Here is a 19,466-nt window from a genome sequence, read left to right as displayed (position 1 = left end):
CGGCAGTGGACAACAAGAAGTTTGAAAGGATTCATGTTCTTCAGTCCAGTAATCTCACACCTGGAAATGTCTCAAGAGTTAAAAAAAAAAAACACACACACACACAAATACAGAAAAAGTTCAAGGATGGTCAAAAATGTTCACCCAGGGTTCCTTAATTATAAGGAAAACTTACGCCAATCTAAAGGGCCAACAATGAACTAATGATTACACGAAGAAGTGCTATACAAGATATTAAGTAATAAAAGGAGAAATCAAAGATGCAAATATCTCATCAGTCTCAAAGGGACAAATGAGTTCAGCAAAGTTGCAGGGTACAAGATTAACACACAAAAATCAGCGTGTTTCTATACTCCAGCAAAAAACAATCTGAAAAGGAAATTAAGAAAGCAATTCCAAGAGAGGGATGCAAAACCTGAGAGACTACTGAATACTGAAAATGAACTGAGGGTTAAAGGGGAAGGGGGAGGGGGAAAAGAGATGGTGGTGATGGAGGAGGGCACTTGTGGGGAAGAGCACTGGGTGTTATATGGAAACCAATTTGACAATAAACTATTTATTTAAAAAAATGAAAAAAGAAATTTCAGCAGAAAAATAGAAACTATTAAAAAATAGCAATTCCATTTTTAAAAAATTTTTAAATTTTGATTGATTTTTGAGAGACAGAGAGAGACAGAGCATGAGTCCGGGAGACGCAGAGGGAGAAGGAAACACAGAATTGGAATCTGTCAGCACAGAACTTGACACGGGCCTAGAACCCACAAACTGTGAGATCATGACCTGAACCAAAGTCAGACGCTTAACTGACTCAGCCCCCTAGGCGCCCAAAAGCAATTCCGTTTATAATGCCATCTAAGAGAATTAAATACTTAGGAATAAATCTCACCAAGGATGTAAAAGTATAATGGAAACTGCAAAACAATGATGAGAGAAAGTAAAGAAGATCTAAACAAATGGAAAGGCATGTGTTCACAGCTTGGAAGACTTAACTAACACTGTTTAGGTGTTCGTACTACCCACAAGGATCTACAATTCAAGGCAATCCCTACTCAAATTCCAACAACCAATTTCTGCAGAAATCCAATTTATATAGAAATTGCAAGGGGCCTCAAATAGCCAAAATAATCTTGGAGAAGAAGCATAAAAAATTCAGAGTACTCAACTTTCTGAGTTTGAAACTTACTAAAAAGGTCAACAGGGCAGTGTGGTACTGGTGTAAAGACAGACACACAGACCAGTGGACCAGAACAGAGAACCCAGAAATAAACCCACACATGTATGATCCATTTATTTTTGACAAGGGTAAAAGAGGAAAGGACAATCCTTTCAAAAAACAGTGCTGGGAAAACTGGATAGCCACATGCAAATAATAAAGTTGGGCCCTTAACTTATACCATATATAAAAATTAACTAGAAATAGATGAACCACCTAACTTAAGAGCTAACATTACAAAATTCTTAAGGAAAAGCTTTGGGGAAAATCTTCAGGACATTGGATTTGGCAACAATTTCATGGATATGATACCAAAAACATAGGCAACAAAAGAAAAAATAAATATATTGAATTTTGTAAATGTTAAAAACTTTTGTGCCTTCAAGGAGTCTATGAAGAAAGTGAAAAATCAAGTTAAAGAAGAGGAGAAAACATTTGCAAATTATATATTTGAAACAGATTGATATCCAGAATATATAAAAAACCCCTTTCAACAATAACAACAAACAAACAACAACAAAAACCTGATTGAAAATGGGCAGAGGATCTAGACATTTCTCCAAAGAAGATCTATGAAAGGCCAACAGGTACGTGAAAAGGTGCTCAACATCTCTTGTCATTAGGAAAATGCAAGTTAAAACCATAAGCTCTCACTATCACTTCATACATATTAACATGGCTGTCCTCAAAAAGACAACAGATACCAAATGCTGGTGAGGATGTGGAGAAAGGAGAACACTTGTGCACTGTGGGTGGGAGTATAAATCGGCGCATCCACTATGGAAAACAGTATGGAGGAGCCACAAAAAATTAAAAATAGAACCACCAAGTGATCCACTTCTGGGAATATATCCAAAGGAAATGAAAACACTGACTTGGAAAGATATCTGCACCCTCATGTTCATTGCAGCATTATTTACAGTAGCCAAGGCATGGAAACAGCCTAAGTGTCCGCATATGGATGAATGGATAAAGAAGTTGTGGTGTGTGTATGTGTATGTATGCATATATATAATGTATGTGTGTGTGTGTGTGTGTGTGTGTGTGTATATATATACAGCCCTCAAAGGCATTTTGCTACGCGAAAGAAGTCAGAGAAAGACAAACACCATGTGTTATCTGCAGAATCTAAAAAAAAAAAACAAAAATGCAAAAAACAAAACTCAGAAAAAGAGATCAGACTTGTGGTCACCAGAGGCAGAAGGCTGGGAGCGAGGGAATTGGGGGTGGTCAAAAGACCCAAACCTACAGTCATACGATAAATCAGTCCTAGAAGCATGACGTAGGATGTGATGACTGTAGCTAACACTACCATGTGATATACAGGGGACGTGTAAGGAGAGTAGATCCTAAGAGTTCTCATCACAAGAACACTTTTTTCCTTTTTTCTTTCCTTCTTTTCTTTGTATTGGATCTATACAGGAAGATGGATGTTAGCTGAACTGACTATGGTAATCCTTTCGCAATATACAAACCATCTTGGTGTATGCCTGAAACTTAGATATTCATATGATATATGTCACTGCATATAATATTACCACCATATGATATATGTCAATTATTTCTCAGTAAAACTGGGGGCAGGCGGACCAGCACAAGGGGGTAGAGGAAGCCACAGTGAGATACCACTTCATACCTACTAGAATACCTATTTTTTTATTTTTTTTAATGTTTTATTTATTTTTGATACAGAGAGAGACAGAGCATGAGATGGGGAGGGGAAGAGAGAGGAGGAGACACAGAACCGGAAGCAGGCTCCAGGCTCTGAGCTAGCTGTCAGCACAGAGCCTGATGCGGGGCTCGAACCCACCAACGTGAGATCTGACCTGAGCCAAAGTCGGAGGCTTAACCAACTGACCCACCCAGGCGCCCCAAGAATACCTATTTTTTAAAAAAAGGAAAATGACTATTGTTGGTGAGGCTATAGAGAAATTAGAACCTTAACAAACTGTTGGTGGGAATGGAAAAGGGTGCGGACATTGTGGAAAACTGGTTGGTGGTTCCTCAAAATGTTAATCATAAAACTATCATATGATCCAGCAATTCCACTCCTAGGTATAGACCCAAATGGGTTGAAAGCAGGGACTCAAACAGGTATTTGTACACCAACAATCATACAGCATTATTTGCAACAGCCGAAAAGACAGAAGCCAAGTGATTATCCATAGATGAATGAAGAAACAAAATACGGTACATACCCACAATAGGATAGTACTCAGCTATAAAGGAGTGACATTCTGACATATGCTGCAACATGGATGGGCCTGGAAAGCATTATGCTATTGGAATAAGCCGAATACATGACTCCATGCATATAATGTACCTGCAATAGGCAAATTCAAAGAAACAGAAAGCAGAATAAAGGCTATTGGGGGTGGGGGAGGAGAGGGGAGGAGAGAAGGGAACATTACTATTTAAAGGGTACAGAGTCTATGTTGAGAATCCTGAAAAAGTCTTAGGTATAGACAGTGGTGATGGGTGCACAGCTTTGTGAGTATATTTAATGCCAATGAACTGTATATTTGCAAATGGGTAAAATAATAATTCCATGGGTAAAATGTTATAGTATGTATATTTTCCTACAATTAAAAAATGTGGAGGAAAAGAGGCGGTGGTAATATTATATGCAGTGAAAAGATAGGAATGAAATAAACCAAACTGTCAGCAGTTATTTTGAAAAAAAGAAATCTTTGGGTGGTCTCCTCTTTCTTTTAATTATTTTTCCTCTGTTTTCTAATTTTCTCTCAATTACTCTTTGGGTGGAAAAAATTAAGTTTGGTTTTTAACAGGTTTTACATTTTCAGTTTTGATATGTACATAGTTCACTGGCCCCAATTTTCCCTTTTTTAGATAGGAAGTTTCCTCACATCTGGGCCAGCATTTACAAAGGATTTACTTCACAAGGGATCATAAGGAAAGAAAATGGTCACTCAGGAAGACTTTAGGTTCTCTGCGGCACAGAGGCAAAAGCTCATGTTCTCTTACAAGTTGGCCCTGAGCCCACTGGCTACAACTCGTCAGAGAGAGACAGCACGAGCAAGGGAGGGTCAGAGAGAGAGGGAGACACAGAATCTGAAGTAGGCTCTAGGCTCTGAGCTAGCTGTCAGCACAATGCCTGACGCAGGGCTTGAACCCATGAACCGGGAGATCATGACCTGAGCCGAAGCAGGAAGCCGGATGATTAACCGACTGAGCCATCCAAGCGCCCCAAACCTTTCTTTTACAAGGAGAGTTTCTCTCCCCACCCTCGGGGCGCTGAATGAGGACGGAGAGGTTTCAGGTGGATGACTGATGGCCTCTGGATATGATACAGTCCATCATTTGACCTTCAAGCAATAAATTAAAATAGGAATAATCATTTAAACATGCCAGGGAGAATTTGCCTTAAATTTAACTGATCAAAATAGTTAATATTAATTGACCCTTAATAGTACCCCAAACCCTTCCCAGAAGGTCCATTTATATAGCAAATGATACTGACATTGTATTGGGTTTTTATGCCGGAGTCCAAAGGACCTGTTCTCCTCTCTCTGACAAGTAAATAAAACGGCAGGGAGATCAAATAACTCACTAAAAAGAAGATATAATTTTTTATCTTCCTTTTTACAGTCTCATATCCACTTCCGTTGGGAATAACAAAGTCTGAATTCTTATGCAACACTTATCTAAATGTGTCGATTTTATCGGATTGATGAATTTTGCTAACAAAAGGCAGTGCTAGGAAATCTTTTATGACATATTTGGCCCATTCACAGGGCTGGAGCTTTAATTTAACCAACTTGAGAATTCTGAGGGAGAGCTGCAGGTGTTGGATCTGAAAAAAAAATCATAAATGGGAAGGCATATCAATCTTTATGACGGGGAAACAAAAACACTCTCTACTTGCTTGCCCTCCACAGGCAGGAGAAGGAGAGGTGGCCGTCGCAGTGCATTGTCTCGGACTGCATAGCAAAGAGGAAGCATCGCTGTCTCCCAGTGACCGCTATTTAGTATTGATCAAAAGGCGCTGGCCCAGAGAGGAAGAGAGGAATTGATAAAACTATGAGGTTTGCCAGCACTGTGTGCTCAACAAGGACATTTTCTCGTTTTCTTGACCACAGCAAAGCAAGGCACTCCTGCAGCCACCAGAGCTACCAGGGGGCTTTCCTCCTGCAGTCCCCACACCCCTTCTAGCCCCACCCTGCCCAGTGGCATTGCCACCTCTCTGCCCCCACGGGCCTGTCCTTGAGGACTGGCCACACAGCCAATCGCTTGACAAGGCCCGTTGCCTCTCCTGTTTAAGGTGTCCCCGAGTTGCCCTCCCCTCCCTCTACATCCTTAACTCAGATCACATGTCTCTCCCTGGGAACACCACCACACTGCCCTGTCTGTTCTCTGCTGCCCCGAGAGCCTCAGCACTGAGCCATCTCTTCTTCCTGCCACCAGTCAGCTCTGGATGGGAGAACTTTCCAGCCACTTCCTTGCCCAAACTCTTTACAGACTCCTTACTTCCCGCAAGACGAAATCATAAACTCGGCATGAAATATTACAAAGGTCCTTGGCGATCTCAACTTTCCCTGTCTCCCCTCCAACAGCCAAGTCTGTCCATCCATCTGCCCAATTTTACAAGCTTCTGTGACAGAAACATCTAGAAACTCATCTCCGCCTTCAAACAACCGTGCTGCAGCGAGACAGATGGTGAGGGGATATGTATCCTGGCCTGACACCGAGGCATGGCTGCCACAAACAGACAGGACTGAGCCCTCACCCCTAAGTGCTCATGTTAGGAAACTACCTGGAAAATCAAATTCTAGTTTCCTTAAGCTTCTGTATTTTTTGGTCTCTCACAACAGCATCTTAGTCTTTACCCTTGATGCAAGCAAGTTCCAGGTGAGGCCTGATTGATGGGGACCCACAGCTGATGGGGACCCACAGCTGATCCTGCCTGCCCCGCCAATGTGCACGACATGAAGGATGCCCCAGAGCCAGCTTAGGCATGTGGACACCCCTCTCATTAACAAACCTACTTGGTGTTCTCCAGGGTCTTCTGCATTTTCTTGGTCATTTTGTCGATTGCTGCCTGCCTCTTCCCCTCCACCAAGAGGTCTATCTTGTTTAGCACCACGATCAGCTTCTGGCAGGCGATCTGCCCAATCACGAGGCACTCTGCTGACTGAGTCTGCAGCCCTTTGGTCACATCAATGACCAGCATCATCAGGTCGATGATCTGGGCCCCTGCGAGGAGAGAGAGAAGCCAAGGTTAGAAAGGGAAATGGGGGAGAGGCCTTGGCAGAAGGTTGTCTAGTTCCCAAGGTTCAGATTCAAGTATGAAGATAAAAGTGGGTGGATGACCACCACACGCCTCCTAGCCTCAGCCACGGGGGGCAGACTCTGACCAACGTGACTTCGCTGAATCCTCTCGACCACTGTGAGGGACAGATGTGGTGCCTCATCCGGAGAGGAGGAAACTGAGGCTCATGAAATACAGACAACTCACCAAGAGCCCCCAGCCAGCATGCAGTAGGGCTGGGGACCCCGAAACCCACACCATTTTTACTGCATCAATTCCATCATTTCCATCCCATCTTACCTAGGAAAAAATATCCAAGCAGGAAGAAGCTGTCTTAGAGTTGGTAAATGTCTAGGGATCTGCCCTTGCCAAGACAGTGGACAGAAGGGCTGGAAGACTACTGGGGAGGTGGGGGGCTGTTTCCTCTGTGGCTCCTGGGTCTTGCGGTCATAGCAGTTGGGTTTAGTCACAATCCTCCCACACATGCCTGCCTCACATCTACCCACTTCTTTTGTCCTTTTCGTTCTAGATGGTGGGCTCCTGTTCTTTTGAGGAGGCTAAGAGCAACCCAAGGCTCAGCTACCTCAATGCAGAGCACCACAAGCATGTGTGTGTTTCTATACACACATGTGCGTGAGAGTGTGTGCGCACTCCACACTCACATACACATGCCTGGCTGGGAGCATGCCCGAAACACAGCCACACCTGAGCTGAGCACCAGAGGGAAGAATCACAGCGGAGTCAAGAAAGGGAAACTGCCCTGAGCCACATTAGGAAGACTGATGTTAGCCAGTGCAGGGAATGTGTCCTTTCTAATGGGATTTGAAGCAGTTTTACCAAAAAAGAGGGCAGGGGGGCAGGGAGTTCTTTTGGGGAGATACAGAAATAAGCAGGTATTTCCCCCTGTGCCCCAGGAGGGACCAAACAGCACTGCCTCCCTCATCCCACCAGGCAGCCGTGTGGGGGTGGGGCAGGGGATGACACTGGGTCTGTCACCTGTATCTTTTCAACAACTGAGGTCTAAAAACCTCACCCTCTGGCAGCCTCCCTCTCTTATCTACCAAATCACATCTGGGACCCATCTCTGTTGCAGCCCCAACCCCCACGACGCACATCAGGCCCATTTCAGCTGCTCCCTAATGGGAAATGACTTATTCTTTGCCGCAGACTTATGCTCAAAATCATCCTCCAAAGAGCCTCCCAGAAGGAACTTCCTAAAAGTCTCCACCTCATTCACATCCTGAGTCAGGGAGGGGTACTTCTAGAATCGGTACTTTTATGAAAGTCAATGGGAAAACAGCTATCAGAATTCCCACATCTTTGACCCAGGCAAGCCCACACACACGTGCGGTGTCGCAAAGTGTCGTGGGCTTGTCGTAGCTACAGCTGGAAACCACGTAAATGTCCATCAGTGGGGAGGGCATGTTAAAAATAAATGATGTAGGGGCGCCTGGGTGGCTCAGTCGGTTAAGCCTCCGACTTCGGCTCAGGTCAGATCTCACGTTCGTGGGTTCGAGCCCCGCATCAGGCTCTGTGCTGACAGCTAGCTCAGAGCCTGGAGCCTGCTTCCGGTTCTGTGTCTCCTTCTCTCTCTGACCCTCCCCTGCTCATGCTCTGTCTCTCTCTGTATCAAAAATAAATAAAAACATTTTTTTAAAAAACGAAAAAACAAAAAACCCAAAAAAACTAAAAAAAAAAAATAATAATAATAAATAAATAAATAAATAAATAAATAATGTCACAGCCATGCGAGTAGAATGTTATCCCACCATTAAAAGGAATGTATACTCTTTGCACACCACTACGGACCAGTCTCCAAGGTAGAGAGAGTGAGAAGAACAAAGGGCAGAGCAATGTGATCTGTGTCAAAGAGGGGAAAAGGGGTGTGTGTGGGTGTCGTGTAGGAGTCAGTGTTTGTTCCTCCACACATAAGACATGTCTGAAGGAGCACAAAAGAAACAATCAATTTTGGTTGTTTGTTGGGAGAGAAGCCCGATGGCAAACACGGGGTGGGGTAAGAAAGAAACCTGACTGTGTGTTCTGCACCTTTCCATTTTAAACGGGCGTGTACTATCCATTCAGGAATAAATAAAGTGATATTAGGTGCATAAGTAGATAATGAACTAAACATTGATCTGCTGGTCCCCTGTTAGGAGCCCTCACTATCCTCTAACTGAGAGAGAACTCCATGGTGTGGCTTTGGGCACCCCCTTCTGACTCCCAGTCCTGGCACGCCCCCCTTGCACTGAGCACCAGGGTACAACTCACAGATCCCTTCCCTGCACCCCCTGCCCTGCCCCAGGGGCACATGTGTGCATGCACATGCACGCCCCCACCCAGAGCCCGAGCCCTGCTCACCCCTGAAGATGTAGCGTCTCCCCAAGCAAGCCTGTCAGCAGTCACAAGGCTGCGTGGCTAGGAGTTGAGGCAGCATGGGACAAAACAGGTGAGCAGGATGAGGAGTGCCCACGGTCTCCAGCCTGGGAGCTGTTCCCCGGGAAGACTGGACAGCCACCTTCCCATGAAATGGTCCCAGTGCCTGGCTGTAGTGGGCAACTGTAGCGGGCAAGGCTGTGCCCACAAAGTCACTCTATCCCATGGATGTCTTAAGGCCTTTTCAAGAGTAATTCCAACCACCCAGGCTTCCTCTAGGACCCAAACATCATCCCCTACCTTACCCGAACTACCATGGCCCCCCAGTACAGATGAGATGTTCAGGAACGGCCCTTTGTCACCCAGCAAATAGGTGCTAAAGGAGAGATCTGAATGCTGATGGCTGTACTTCCACACGGGGACCCAGCCCCTCTCCAGCCTCCTCTCCTACTCTTACTCCTACTCCGTGCCCACTCCTCATTTTTACACTGAGAATCAAGGCACACTCTATAATAATTCTCATCCTTCCCCGCCCTGCTTTTGCTCCTGTCTGCACACTTCGCTCCCCCAGGCCCTTGGCTCCCCACCCACCCCAATACTCGGAGCTTACAGATCACAGCTCGAGCTGTCAATCTGGATTCGCAGGGCTCAGCACAAGACCTTTCATGGACTGAACCGAGCAAACGACAGCTCGCCCCCACCTCCTCCACTTTATTCCCCAGGACTCTGTTCCTTTGCTCAGACATTCAGTTCCCCGTTGGTATATAAAACTACCCAGGAATGCCTTGTCTTGGTCTGGTGGCTGAAGGGGAAGAGTTCATATATTCTACGTATTTAGCCCATCTCACTCATGATGCCTGTTGGGATCCCAGAGATAGAAATGAAACTGGCCTAACAGACCCTCGCAGTCAAGTACAGACGAGCTGCAGACACTGACTGGTCAGGGTCTCCTCTGCAGCCTGACTCTGGCATCTACAAGCCGCCTTTGTTGCAGGGAGCACTCAGCTCCGCTCCAAAGGCCAGCCTCTTGGGCAGACCCACTGCCAACATCAGGCACTTCTAAAGAGACCAGAGGTCACAGCGACATGACAGGCCCCACTGAGAACCAGGGGTCAGCATCGCACTGGCTGGCAGCGGCTCTCAGTGCCTCCCGTTTCTTCACTGAACTTTTGATCAGGCGACAGGAAGTGACATAAGTGGCCCGTCTTGTCTTTTTCAAGATCCCCGGCACTTCCACAGAATGAATCAAACAGTGTCCGTCCCAATTCCCACGAACTTGGGGTAGGAAACTGTTCTGAGGCAAGAGGGGCACAGCGAGTGAGTGGGCGGGAAACACAAGTCAGGAACTTGCAGCTTACAAATGACCCTCTATATTTTTCAGTCTATCAGAGCTTTTCATCTAGTTGTTCTGACTACAGATCCCTTTAAAGGTTTGCAGAATAATTATAACAGGGTTCAAGTTTCTCAGTCCTTTTAAAAATTACAATTTCCAATTCTGGAGAGGATATATCTTAATCATTTCAAAAATAAAAATAAAGAAAAACTTACCAAGGTTGGCATTTAACAAAGTGTAAGTTATCCGTGAGATGTAATTTTCCTTCTGGGACTGAAGGGGGGAAAAATGCATGTTCTGAAAAAAATGTTTCAGCCAAAGAAACTGAACATAAAACCTTAAACATTTTAGCAGCCTCAAAATCAGATATTTAATCAAAGTGTGATTTTTTTCATCAAAAGCTATAAATACCCTAAAAAAAATCATATTAAATGTAAAATACAGGAAAATGTATTTTAACTGGTGACTTATTAAGCATTCAATAAATGATAAAAAACGTAAATATATTGTCATCAGCAATATAAAACTGCAGTGACAATTTGTACCCTATTATTAGTGCAACCCTCTGGCCAGATACATTAGACCCCTGTGGGCCTCAGCTTCCGCGTCCGCATGAGGACAGGGGTGAGCCCTGTCAGTGGGTTACAGTGGAGACTAAACGGGCTAACACACTGAACGGCATGTCAGCCTTAGGAACCCCTCAGCTGCTGTGCTTGTTTTTCCTTCTACTGCTCCCACTGTGGCAAGCGCGTGGTGTCCCACAGGTGGGCGTCTCGTCTTAACTGGCCATGTGGGGATCACAGATTAGAAAACAGAGGCTCAGAGTGGTGAGGGGACCAAGTCGAGTCAGGGGCAACGATTCAGCTGGAGCGATGGGAATGCAGACCTGCTGACTCCCTTCTTGCCCAGCACCCTGCATCCCTAAGCTACAATCCTGTGTCCAGAGTGAAACACTCGCTCTGTGTGTAGGTGGAGATGCACACACCATCCCACCAAGGCAAGGGTCAGAAGCCCCCCTTGGAGTGGAGGGTGGGGTGGGGAGGCTGCAGCTCTGCGATTCCAAGGCGCCGTTAGTATTGCTCTTCCTCGTATTCATTTATTCAATGTATCGCTTGTTCCCCCATTTTCCAGGCAAGAAGACAGAGGCTCAGGCAGCTTAAATAACTTGCCCCAGGCTATGCAGCTAGGGTGAGAAGCCAGCATTGGTTTGACAGCAGCACAGGCTTACCTGTCCTGGCCCTGACTCTCAGCCAGGAGGCGTCAAGACCTCTATTGAACCGGGGCCTGTGATTCCCCTTAAGGAGAGTCCACTCGGGTGCATCCGTTTTGTGCATTTTAGTTTCCACAAAGCACAGTGGCCTGGGGTTTCCCTCTCAGATTCCTATTGGCCCAGGTGAGTGTCCAATGGAGCCCCAGGGGCGTCTGGCCTGCCCTCAGCACAGCATCACAGGCTTTAGAAATGGAAGGGGCTGAGCAAAGAAGGTCAACATGCGGGTGGGGAGCCAAGGGCTGTGAGGGGTGGAAGGGGTAAGCATGGGGCTTGGGGACACCCAAACAGCCATTCAGACCACAGCACCCACTTCCTTCTCCGCAAATCAGAACCTAAACAAAGATGCCCACTGCAAGAGGCGGGGGACACAGAATGAAAGCGGAAGGCCAGCTGGACCCTCAGTAAGCAGAGCTACATTTAAGCTGATGGTGCAGAGCCTTGCTGTTCCCAACTGTGGGGGAGGTCCCCAGCCAACACATGTGGACAGAGAACTGAGGATACTGACCAAGTGGTGGGGGGAGGTGGAGAGGGAAGAGCTCGAAGAGTGGTCAGACGTGCATCCACCTACGCACAGGCGGCAGGTCCAACCGGCACACACTGCCCGCCGGCCCCCTCCTCAATCTCCCTGTATGCTTTCTTCCAGACCTGTCTCCCTCACCTGAGTCACACATTCACAAAGTCTCATGCCACTGGCTGGGCCCAGACGCTCAGTGGGGTGGGGAGGACCAGAAAGCCAAAGCTGACTCCTGTCACTGGAGGAGACTCCAAGGACCATGCCCCTTGTTCCTACCAGATGACCATTTTCATGACCACCTTCAGACAAAGGGAAATTTCTTAATGCTCTTTGCCTTCTCTGAGTTCTAGTGCCTCATCTGTAAAACAGGGATGAGAACTCCACCATGATTTCTACTGACCTGGCTGAAAATCTCAAATATGGACACAGGAGAGAGCCCAGAGGGATGGCATGCTAGCAAAGAAAGCCTTGGATGGGGTGCTGCCCTTCAGCAGGAAGGAATATCAATACTGGGACTTGTGTCACGAAGCCCAGCACAGCAAAAGCTCCAAGGGGGCGGTCTCCTTCCCTGGGGTGCACAAAACCACAAAGGCCCCAGGCCCTTTCCAGGCAGGAAGGGAGCGAATTGATGGCAGCATGGAACAAACACTAACGCTGCATCCCGTGATCCAGCAGTCACAGGGGATGAGTGCCCGGCAACAGCCTGGAGCATTGCCTCCACCAGTGGGTGGGAAGGTCATATTGTTTTAAGCCCACTCACAAAGGGGTGTTCCCGGACAGCATCCCCTGGACTCACAGGAGAGCCCTCACTTGCATCACCGGCTTCAAACCACAAAGATGCACAAGGCTCTGGAAAGGCACTGTTCAGTGTGCGCAGCACTTCTGGGAATACGAATGCACTGGAGAGACTTACAACTTGAGCAAGGCCACTCAAGTCTTTATGAAGCAGCAGATGTGGCAACACTGGGCCTGGGCCCAACATGGCTGAGGCACAGCTGCCCCCGAGAGCAGCTATGTGCTCACCATTTTACCCTGGTGGCCACACTGCCCTACTGCCTCACACCTGGCATTGGTGCCATCAGCCCGGCTCCTAACAGCCAAATGGGCTCATGATTGCTGCCTGACGTGTGCTGGCCCTGACCCTCGCCACGTCCCACCAGGAAGAGGTTCCTCATTTGAGTCAAGAGAAATCTGAGGTCCAGTCACACAGCAGTAGACAGCAGAGGCGGGGCCAGAACCTCAGGGCTGACCAACAATAGAAAAGGAGACTGACTCCTTTTCTATTGTCAGCTGCCTCCTGGCCAGGGTCCCGCATCCCCCAGTCTCCCGGGAAGACTACAGTACCCCAGGGAGGAGGCAGGAAAAGCCCTGGGGATGAGAGAGTGGACAAGGTGCAAAGGCAACTGCCAGCATCCTCGAGGATGATCCCAAACCAGAGGCGCGGTCCTTCGGGAAGGGAAGAGGAGGCATTCGTCAGCACCTCAAGAAACTGGGCAGAGAACAATGGGAGCCATGTCAGCAGTGGCAGAACAGGGGAGACGACAAAGAGAACCCATGTAAGAGGCCCAGGAAGAAAATAAACAGCTGTGGACAAGATAGCAGACAAATAGAGGGGCTGGAGCCCTGCCAAACAGAGGGGAAGTCAAAAAACAATAAATGCTGGAGACTTCATGGCAAAACACCCACAGAGCTGACAGAGGGCGGTGGTGTGGGATGTGACGCATGGGCCGCGGACCCTGGGTGGGGAGCCCCCCTGTCCACATCTGTGGATGGGAAAAGCACATACCTGGGACACACGGACAGTGGGTGGCCATCCAGATAAAACTAAGGTTGAGTCTCTACCTCACACCTCGCACCAAAAGAAATGCTAAAGGACCAACGCTTTCAATATAATGATATAAAACCATAAAAGTCCTGGAAGAAAACATGTGAAAGAATTTTTTATAGTCTTAAAAGTTAAAAAAAATAAAAAAGAAAAGAGAAAAAAATACTTAGGTAAGAAACAGAACCCAGAAACATGTAAAGAAAAAAAATGAATGACAAATCAAACAGCATAAACATCAGACACTTCTGCGTGGACAAAAATATGATAAAGGCCAACACAACCACCCACAAAGGACAACTCTCCTCAATAATGAATGTTGTAATAGAGCAACAATCCAATCAAAACTGGAAACGCTATCTATAGATGGCTCAAACTAAGCACATTCATGGAGCACTTCCTGCTTGCCAGACTCCAGGCTGGTGCTTAGCACACCAGTGATAAGGGCACATGATGGTCCCTGGCCCTGACAAGAGGGACTCAGCAGCCAGCGAAGTGAGGCTGAAAGCAAACAGTACATCTAAGATGTGCATTTTACCAGAAGGGGGGAAGATGGTAACTATCCCGGGAAAAAGTCAGGAAAAAAAGGCCCTGGAATGTAGAGGAAGCCAGCGGGTTACAATTTTAATTCAGGCTGTCAGGGTGGGCCTCCCTGAGAAGGAGATATCTGAGCCAGGACTTGGCAGAGAGGGGCTGGCAGCTACCCAGGGGAAGAACATTCCAGGCAGGGGGAGGAGCCAGGGCAAGACCCCGCGTGGTGTCAGGGTGTCCGGGTGTCCAACAACCAGTGAGGAGAGGGGTGGCTGGCAGGAAGTCAGAAAGCAGGGCAAAGAAACACAAAGAGTTCAGAAATCTAATAAGATGCCTGACCCCACCAATAATAAGAAAATGCCAGTTGAAATGATCCCAAGAGCCTAGCTTTCACCTGGTGGGTTGACAAATCATTCCACAATAAAAGGGCCAGATGAGTAGTAAGGTCTCGCCCTGCCAGGCACACAGACACTGGAGGCCTCTGGACAACCTTCCATCGCTAACCCCATGGAGAGGTGAGATTAGGTCACAGGACTAGAAGAGAGGGCTAGAAGTCATAGTCAAGCACTGCCAGCTTCAGGGTCACATTGTCCCTCAAAACACTGGCAACACCCTGCCACTAGGAGTGTGGGGAGACAGATGGTCCTGTCCATTTAGGACACGTGCTGACAAAAGCTCTTCTGAGGCCATTCTGGCAACAGCCATCCAAAGTATGGATGCACCATAACCTGGGACCTGGCAATGTCCCACATGCAAATGAGGTGCACTCAAAGCTGTTGTTGCAATGTGTCTGCAGTAACCAAATCATGGGGCCAGCCGAGCTGCCCATCAGGAGGGAGACAGTGACCTTCATCACGGTACAGCCATGTAACAAAACAGCACACACATATTAGGAAGCACAGTGCAGTGTTGTTCCCTGGAAGTCTCCCCAGGCAGCGAGCATGTACACTGCCATGTCTGCAGCTGGTGCGTTAGAAAGCACATGCCTGAAATCACCGTCCTTGGAATTTTTAGAAGAAACTGGTCACAGTCATTTGTCCCTGGGGAGGCAAACCAGGGAGGCAGCGACCAGGGTGTAAGGGAGATCCACTTCTTACTGTCTATGCTTTGGTACCTTTCAATTTTGTTTTTCTTTTTTTTAAGTAAGCTTCCCACCCAGCATGGAGCCCAATGCAGGGCTTGAACTTACAACCTGGAGATCAAGACCTGGGCTGAGATCAAGAATTGGATATTGACTGAGCCACCCAGGTGCCCCCGCTTTTGTATGTTTTGTTTCAAACCATAGAGGCTCCTGGGTGGCTCAGTTGGTTAAGTGTTGGACTTCAGCTCAGGTCATGATCTTGCAGTTTGTGGGTTTGAGCCCCACATTGGGTTCTGTGCTGATAGCTGGGAGCCTGGAGCCTGCTTCGGATTCTGTCTCTCTCTCTCTCTCTCTCTCTCTCTCAGAAATAAACATTAAAAGAATTAAATTTCAAAGCACATGCATATATTACTGGTTCAAAATCAGTTTGTTTTTAAAAATTAAAAATTAAAAATAAACTACTACCATAAGAGGACAAAAAAAAGTACACAAAAATTCAAACACTGCTATTAAATGCTGGCCAGACACAGTTGTTGCCATGGGTATACAGCTCATGATGTTAAGAGAAGTGTTAAAGTTCTAGACACCAGGGATGTTCTCCTTAAAGCAATCAGAGGGTTAAAAGAACCCTGAAAACAGAACTCTCTTGCAGTGGTTGTTTCTTAGCGCTATACCTACACACACATAAATGCATCTCAGACACCGTCCTTGGCATACATCTCTCTGGCTTGGAAACTCTCCTACTAGAGAGCCTGGACTTGATCCTACAAGTTAGGACAAGCCAACAATGGGGGCAGAGGCAGAAGAGAGATGGAGGAAGAACCCATTATGTCTGTTTAGAGGTCATAGAGATGCTCTGTGAATGACATTTCGTCTTCTGCAAGACCAATGTAGGAGCCACAGACCAGTCCTCACTCCAGTCTGTGGGGATCGTCAGGCTAGCTGGAGAGCAATCCCCACTCCTGGTGCATCAAAATCAGACAAGCATTCAGAGATGGTCCTGAGGGTCACTAAAGAGTGGATGGTATATGGGGAGTTTTTTCTAGTGTTACAGCTGTTCTGTAAGTTAGAAATTATTTCAGGGGCGCCTGGGTGGCTCAGTCAATTAAGCATCCAGCTGAATTCAGCTCAGGTCATGATCTCATGGTTCATGGGTTTGAGCCCCACATCCAGCTCTGTGCTGACAGCTAGTTCAGAGCCTGGAGCCTGTTTCAGATTTTGTGTCTCCCTCTCTCTCTAACCCTCCTCTGCTCGCGCTGTCTCTCTCTGTCTCTCAAAAATAAATAATAAAAAAAAGAAATTATTTCAGAATGAAAAAAATAAGTAAAACAATGACTAACAATGACTTGGGAAGTTGGGGAAATGGGGAAAGAAATGAACATTCACTGAGTGCCCAAGAAAGCACCACGCACACTGTTTCAATCAGTCTTCATGCAGCCCAAGAAGGAGGAGTTTATTCAATTATGCACACTTTATAAATGGAGAAACTGAGGCTTGGAGAGATCTGAAGTGACTCAGCAAACTGGAGGCCTGAATCCACACCCAGAGCAGTGTGCTACCATGATAAGTGCCCATGATAAGGTCGGGGGGTGAGGAAATCCAAAGCTGTCAAGTTCAGAGATTGTGGCCACACATTCCTCGTTGGGGGAAAATAGAAAGGAAGTGATGTTGAACAGAAGCCTGCAGGAACTCAGGGAGATCCACAGCAGAACTTTCTGAGAGACGTGGCTAGTAAAGACGCAGATTACACCCTTATGCAAAGAGAATAAATTACCACAGGGCTCCCCGTTGTGCACCGCCTCTGATCTCTGCCACGCCTGTGGATGCCACTTCTACTACTATGTATACAACGTGGGTTATGTCGTGTTCTGGAACTCAAATGCATTTATATTTACAAGAACCTGACTCGACAAGTAAAGTCGTAAGTAGAAGTAAACCATGAAGATGAACAAAACGAAACACAAAGCAATGGGAGGCGATATTACATGCTAATGAGAAGCCCTGAACCCGAGGCCTGCTCTCTGTTAAAAAGAGATTGGCAAGACCCAGTAAAAGACATCCATCCAAGCACCGCCGTGAGTCTCCCTGCAGCAAATGGAAGGGCCAGGATGAGAGCTGGAAAAGACACGACCTCCCAGCCCTGTCAAGCAGGAGGGCGAAACCTGCCAGGCACTGCCTTGTACCACTCACCCCTCATCACCAGGCGTGCGCCCACACTTCGGAAGCACCAGAGTGCACACCACGCACGCCGCCCTCCTCGGGAGGGGAGCTACGGCTGAGTTAGGCATCGCAGCCATGGCAGAGAGGTCCATGCTCCTTCGGGTCAAAGGGCCAAAGAGGGCGCTGGCCTCTCTGTCTCCTTTCCTGATGGAGGCCACGACTCCCAACTTCACAAAAAGTTTTGCCTGTTTGCATCTTCAAGCTACTGTGTCAGTCTATCTGGGGTAATCTTTTTAGCTGACTTTGCACAACAGTACGACTCCTGTTCTAGAGCAGCGGGAAGGAGCAGAAAATGGAATTTGAAATGTAGAAATAAAATAATTGTGGGCCATGAGCTATAATTTGATTTCATGCTTTACGAGGAAATGAAAGAAGGCTTCCTTAAAATGTATGGTTTCTGCTCCCCCTCCTCTGTGAGTCTCCCCTCCCCCTGCCTTTTAACCATTTTAGGATTTCCTCTAGCACCGAAGAGAAAATAGGATTGTGGAAAATGTTCAGTTCTCAAGTGTCACTGCCACTCAGGGGCAAGCTCGATTTTAATGTGAACTTCCCATTCTGGGTAAGAGGAAATTCTTCAATTAATAAACCGGGTGTGCGGAGGCCAGTCTTTAAGGTTTAATCAATTTCATCTGTACTTAGGATAAAAAGACTGACTATTCTACTTCACCCCCCCTTCGTTTTCCTTCTTTAAAAAAAATAATAAAATGAATGTTTTATTTTAAATTCTTTGAGGTTCGTATCTCCTGTTTCAGGAAATATTGTCTATTTCATGCGGTGAGTATGAAAACTTCCCCCTCCTTTTTCTACTTTTGCTAAGAATCTTTTTTCAAAAATAACGAAATTATCCTCTGCCCTCATATGCTGTAACAGCTTGGGAGATGAGACGAATTATACAGCATTCTGGCAGACACCTTGGGGTCGGCAGGAGGGAAACAGAGAGACAAATCGCCAAATATGGATGCAAGAACTTCTTCTGGACAGTAAGAGGTAGAAGTGAGACTGTAAATTACGAGGAAAACCCGTCCTACAGCGGCCGAGGCAAACTTCACAGTCAGTGACGTCTGGGAGGCCTGACACCAACCTCCCCAAGAAAGACCCTGCCCTGTGGGTCATCCTGTCTCTCTCAGGTCCCTCAGCCAAAGCTGGGCACAGGAGTGTGGCTCAGAATCTCAGACTTAAACCAGGGAGCTCCCCCACAGCAGCATGGAATAAATATTCAGACTTAGTGATTGACCAGGACCGATGGGACCTTACAAGGATTGATTACTGAATCCGCCTTCCAAGGTCACTCAACACTCTGGGTCTGCTCAGGTGCTGGGGTGGAAGTGCCGGTCAGGCCCTGCCGTGGAGAACTGAAGAGCACAAGCTTTGTGGAGGGGCAACTCTGATTCAAGTTTGAACCTCTGCTCAACTTACCCGCCGCCGTGTCTTTCACACACCACCTAAATTTTCTGGGCCTGTTTCTTCCCCTGGGACACGGAGATAAAAGCGCTGCTAATCTTTTGGGAAGCTTTGCACCTCACACGGCGCTAGGAACAAGGAAGGCACCTGATTCCCAGAAAGGAGGACCCAGCATTACAGAGACCTGGGTTATTCAGCGTGTCCCAGGTCTTCCCGGTGCTTTGGTCAGGTGCACTGGAGAAAATGCTCCTCTTTTTTTTTTTTTTTACGTTTATTTATTTATTTTGAGAGAGAGAGAGAGAGAGAGAGAGAGAGAGAGCGAGCGAGCGCACATGAATGGGGGAGGAACAGAGAGAGAAGGAAAGAACGAGAATCCCTGACTCAGGCCTTGATCTCATGAACCGTGAGACCATGACCTGAGCCAAAATCAAGAGTCAGT

General features: G+C 46.9%; 1 protein-coding gene across 1 annotated transcript in view; it reads right to left on the bottom strand.

The window, feature by feature from the left end:
• Window positions 1–19,466, bottom strand: part of EEFSEC (eukaryotic elongation factor, selenocysteine-tRNA specific) — a gene marked incomplete at its 5' end in the record, with an annotated part of 236,453 nt that overhangs the window by 146,396 nt on the left and 70,591 nt on the right. Inside the window, one exon of the mRNA XM_029917905.1 lies at window positions 6,220–6,427. Coding sequence (XP_029773765.1) covers window positions 6,220–6,427 — 208 coding nt within the window. The remainder of the gene's footprint in view (window positions 1–6,219; window positions 6,428–19,466) is intronic.

This window comes from Suricata suricatta, chromosome 12, assembly GCF_006229205.1.
Source record: "Suricata suricatta isolate VVHF042 chromosome 12, meerkat_22Aug2017_6uvM2_HiC, whole genome shotgun sequence".
Classification (NCBI taxonomy): Eukaryota; Metazoa; Chordata; class Mammalia; order Carnivora; family Herpestidae; genus Suricata; species Suricata suricatta.
Note: the sequence above shows the minus strand (reverse complement) of the source record. Positions and strands in the feature narration are given on the sequence as shown.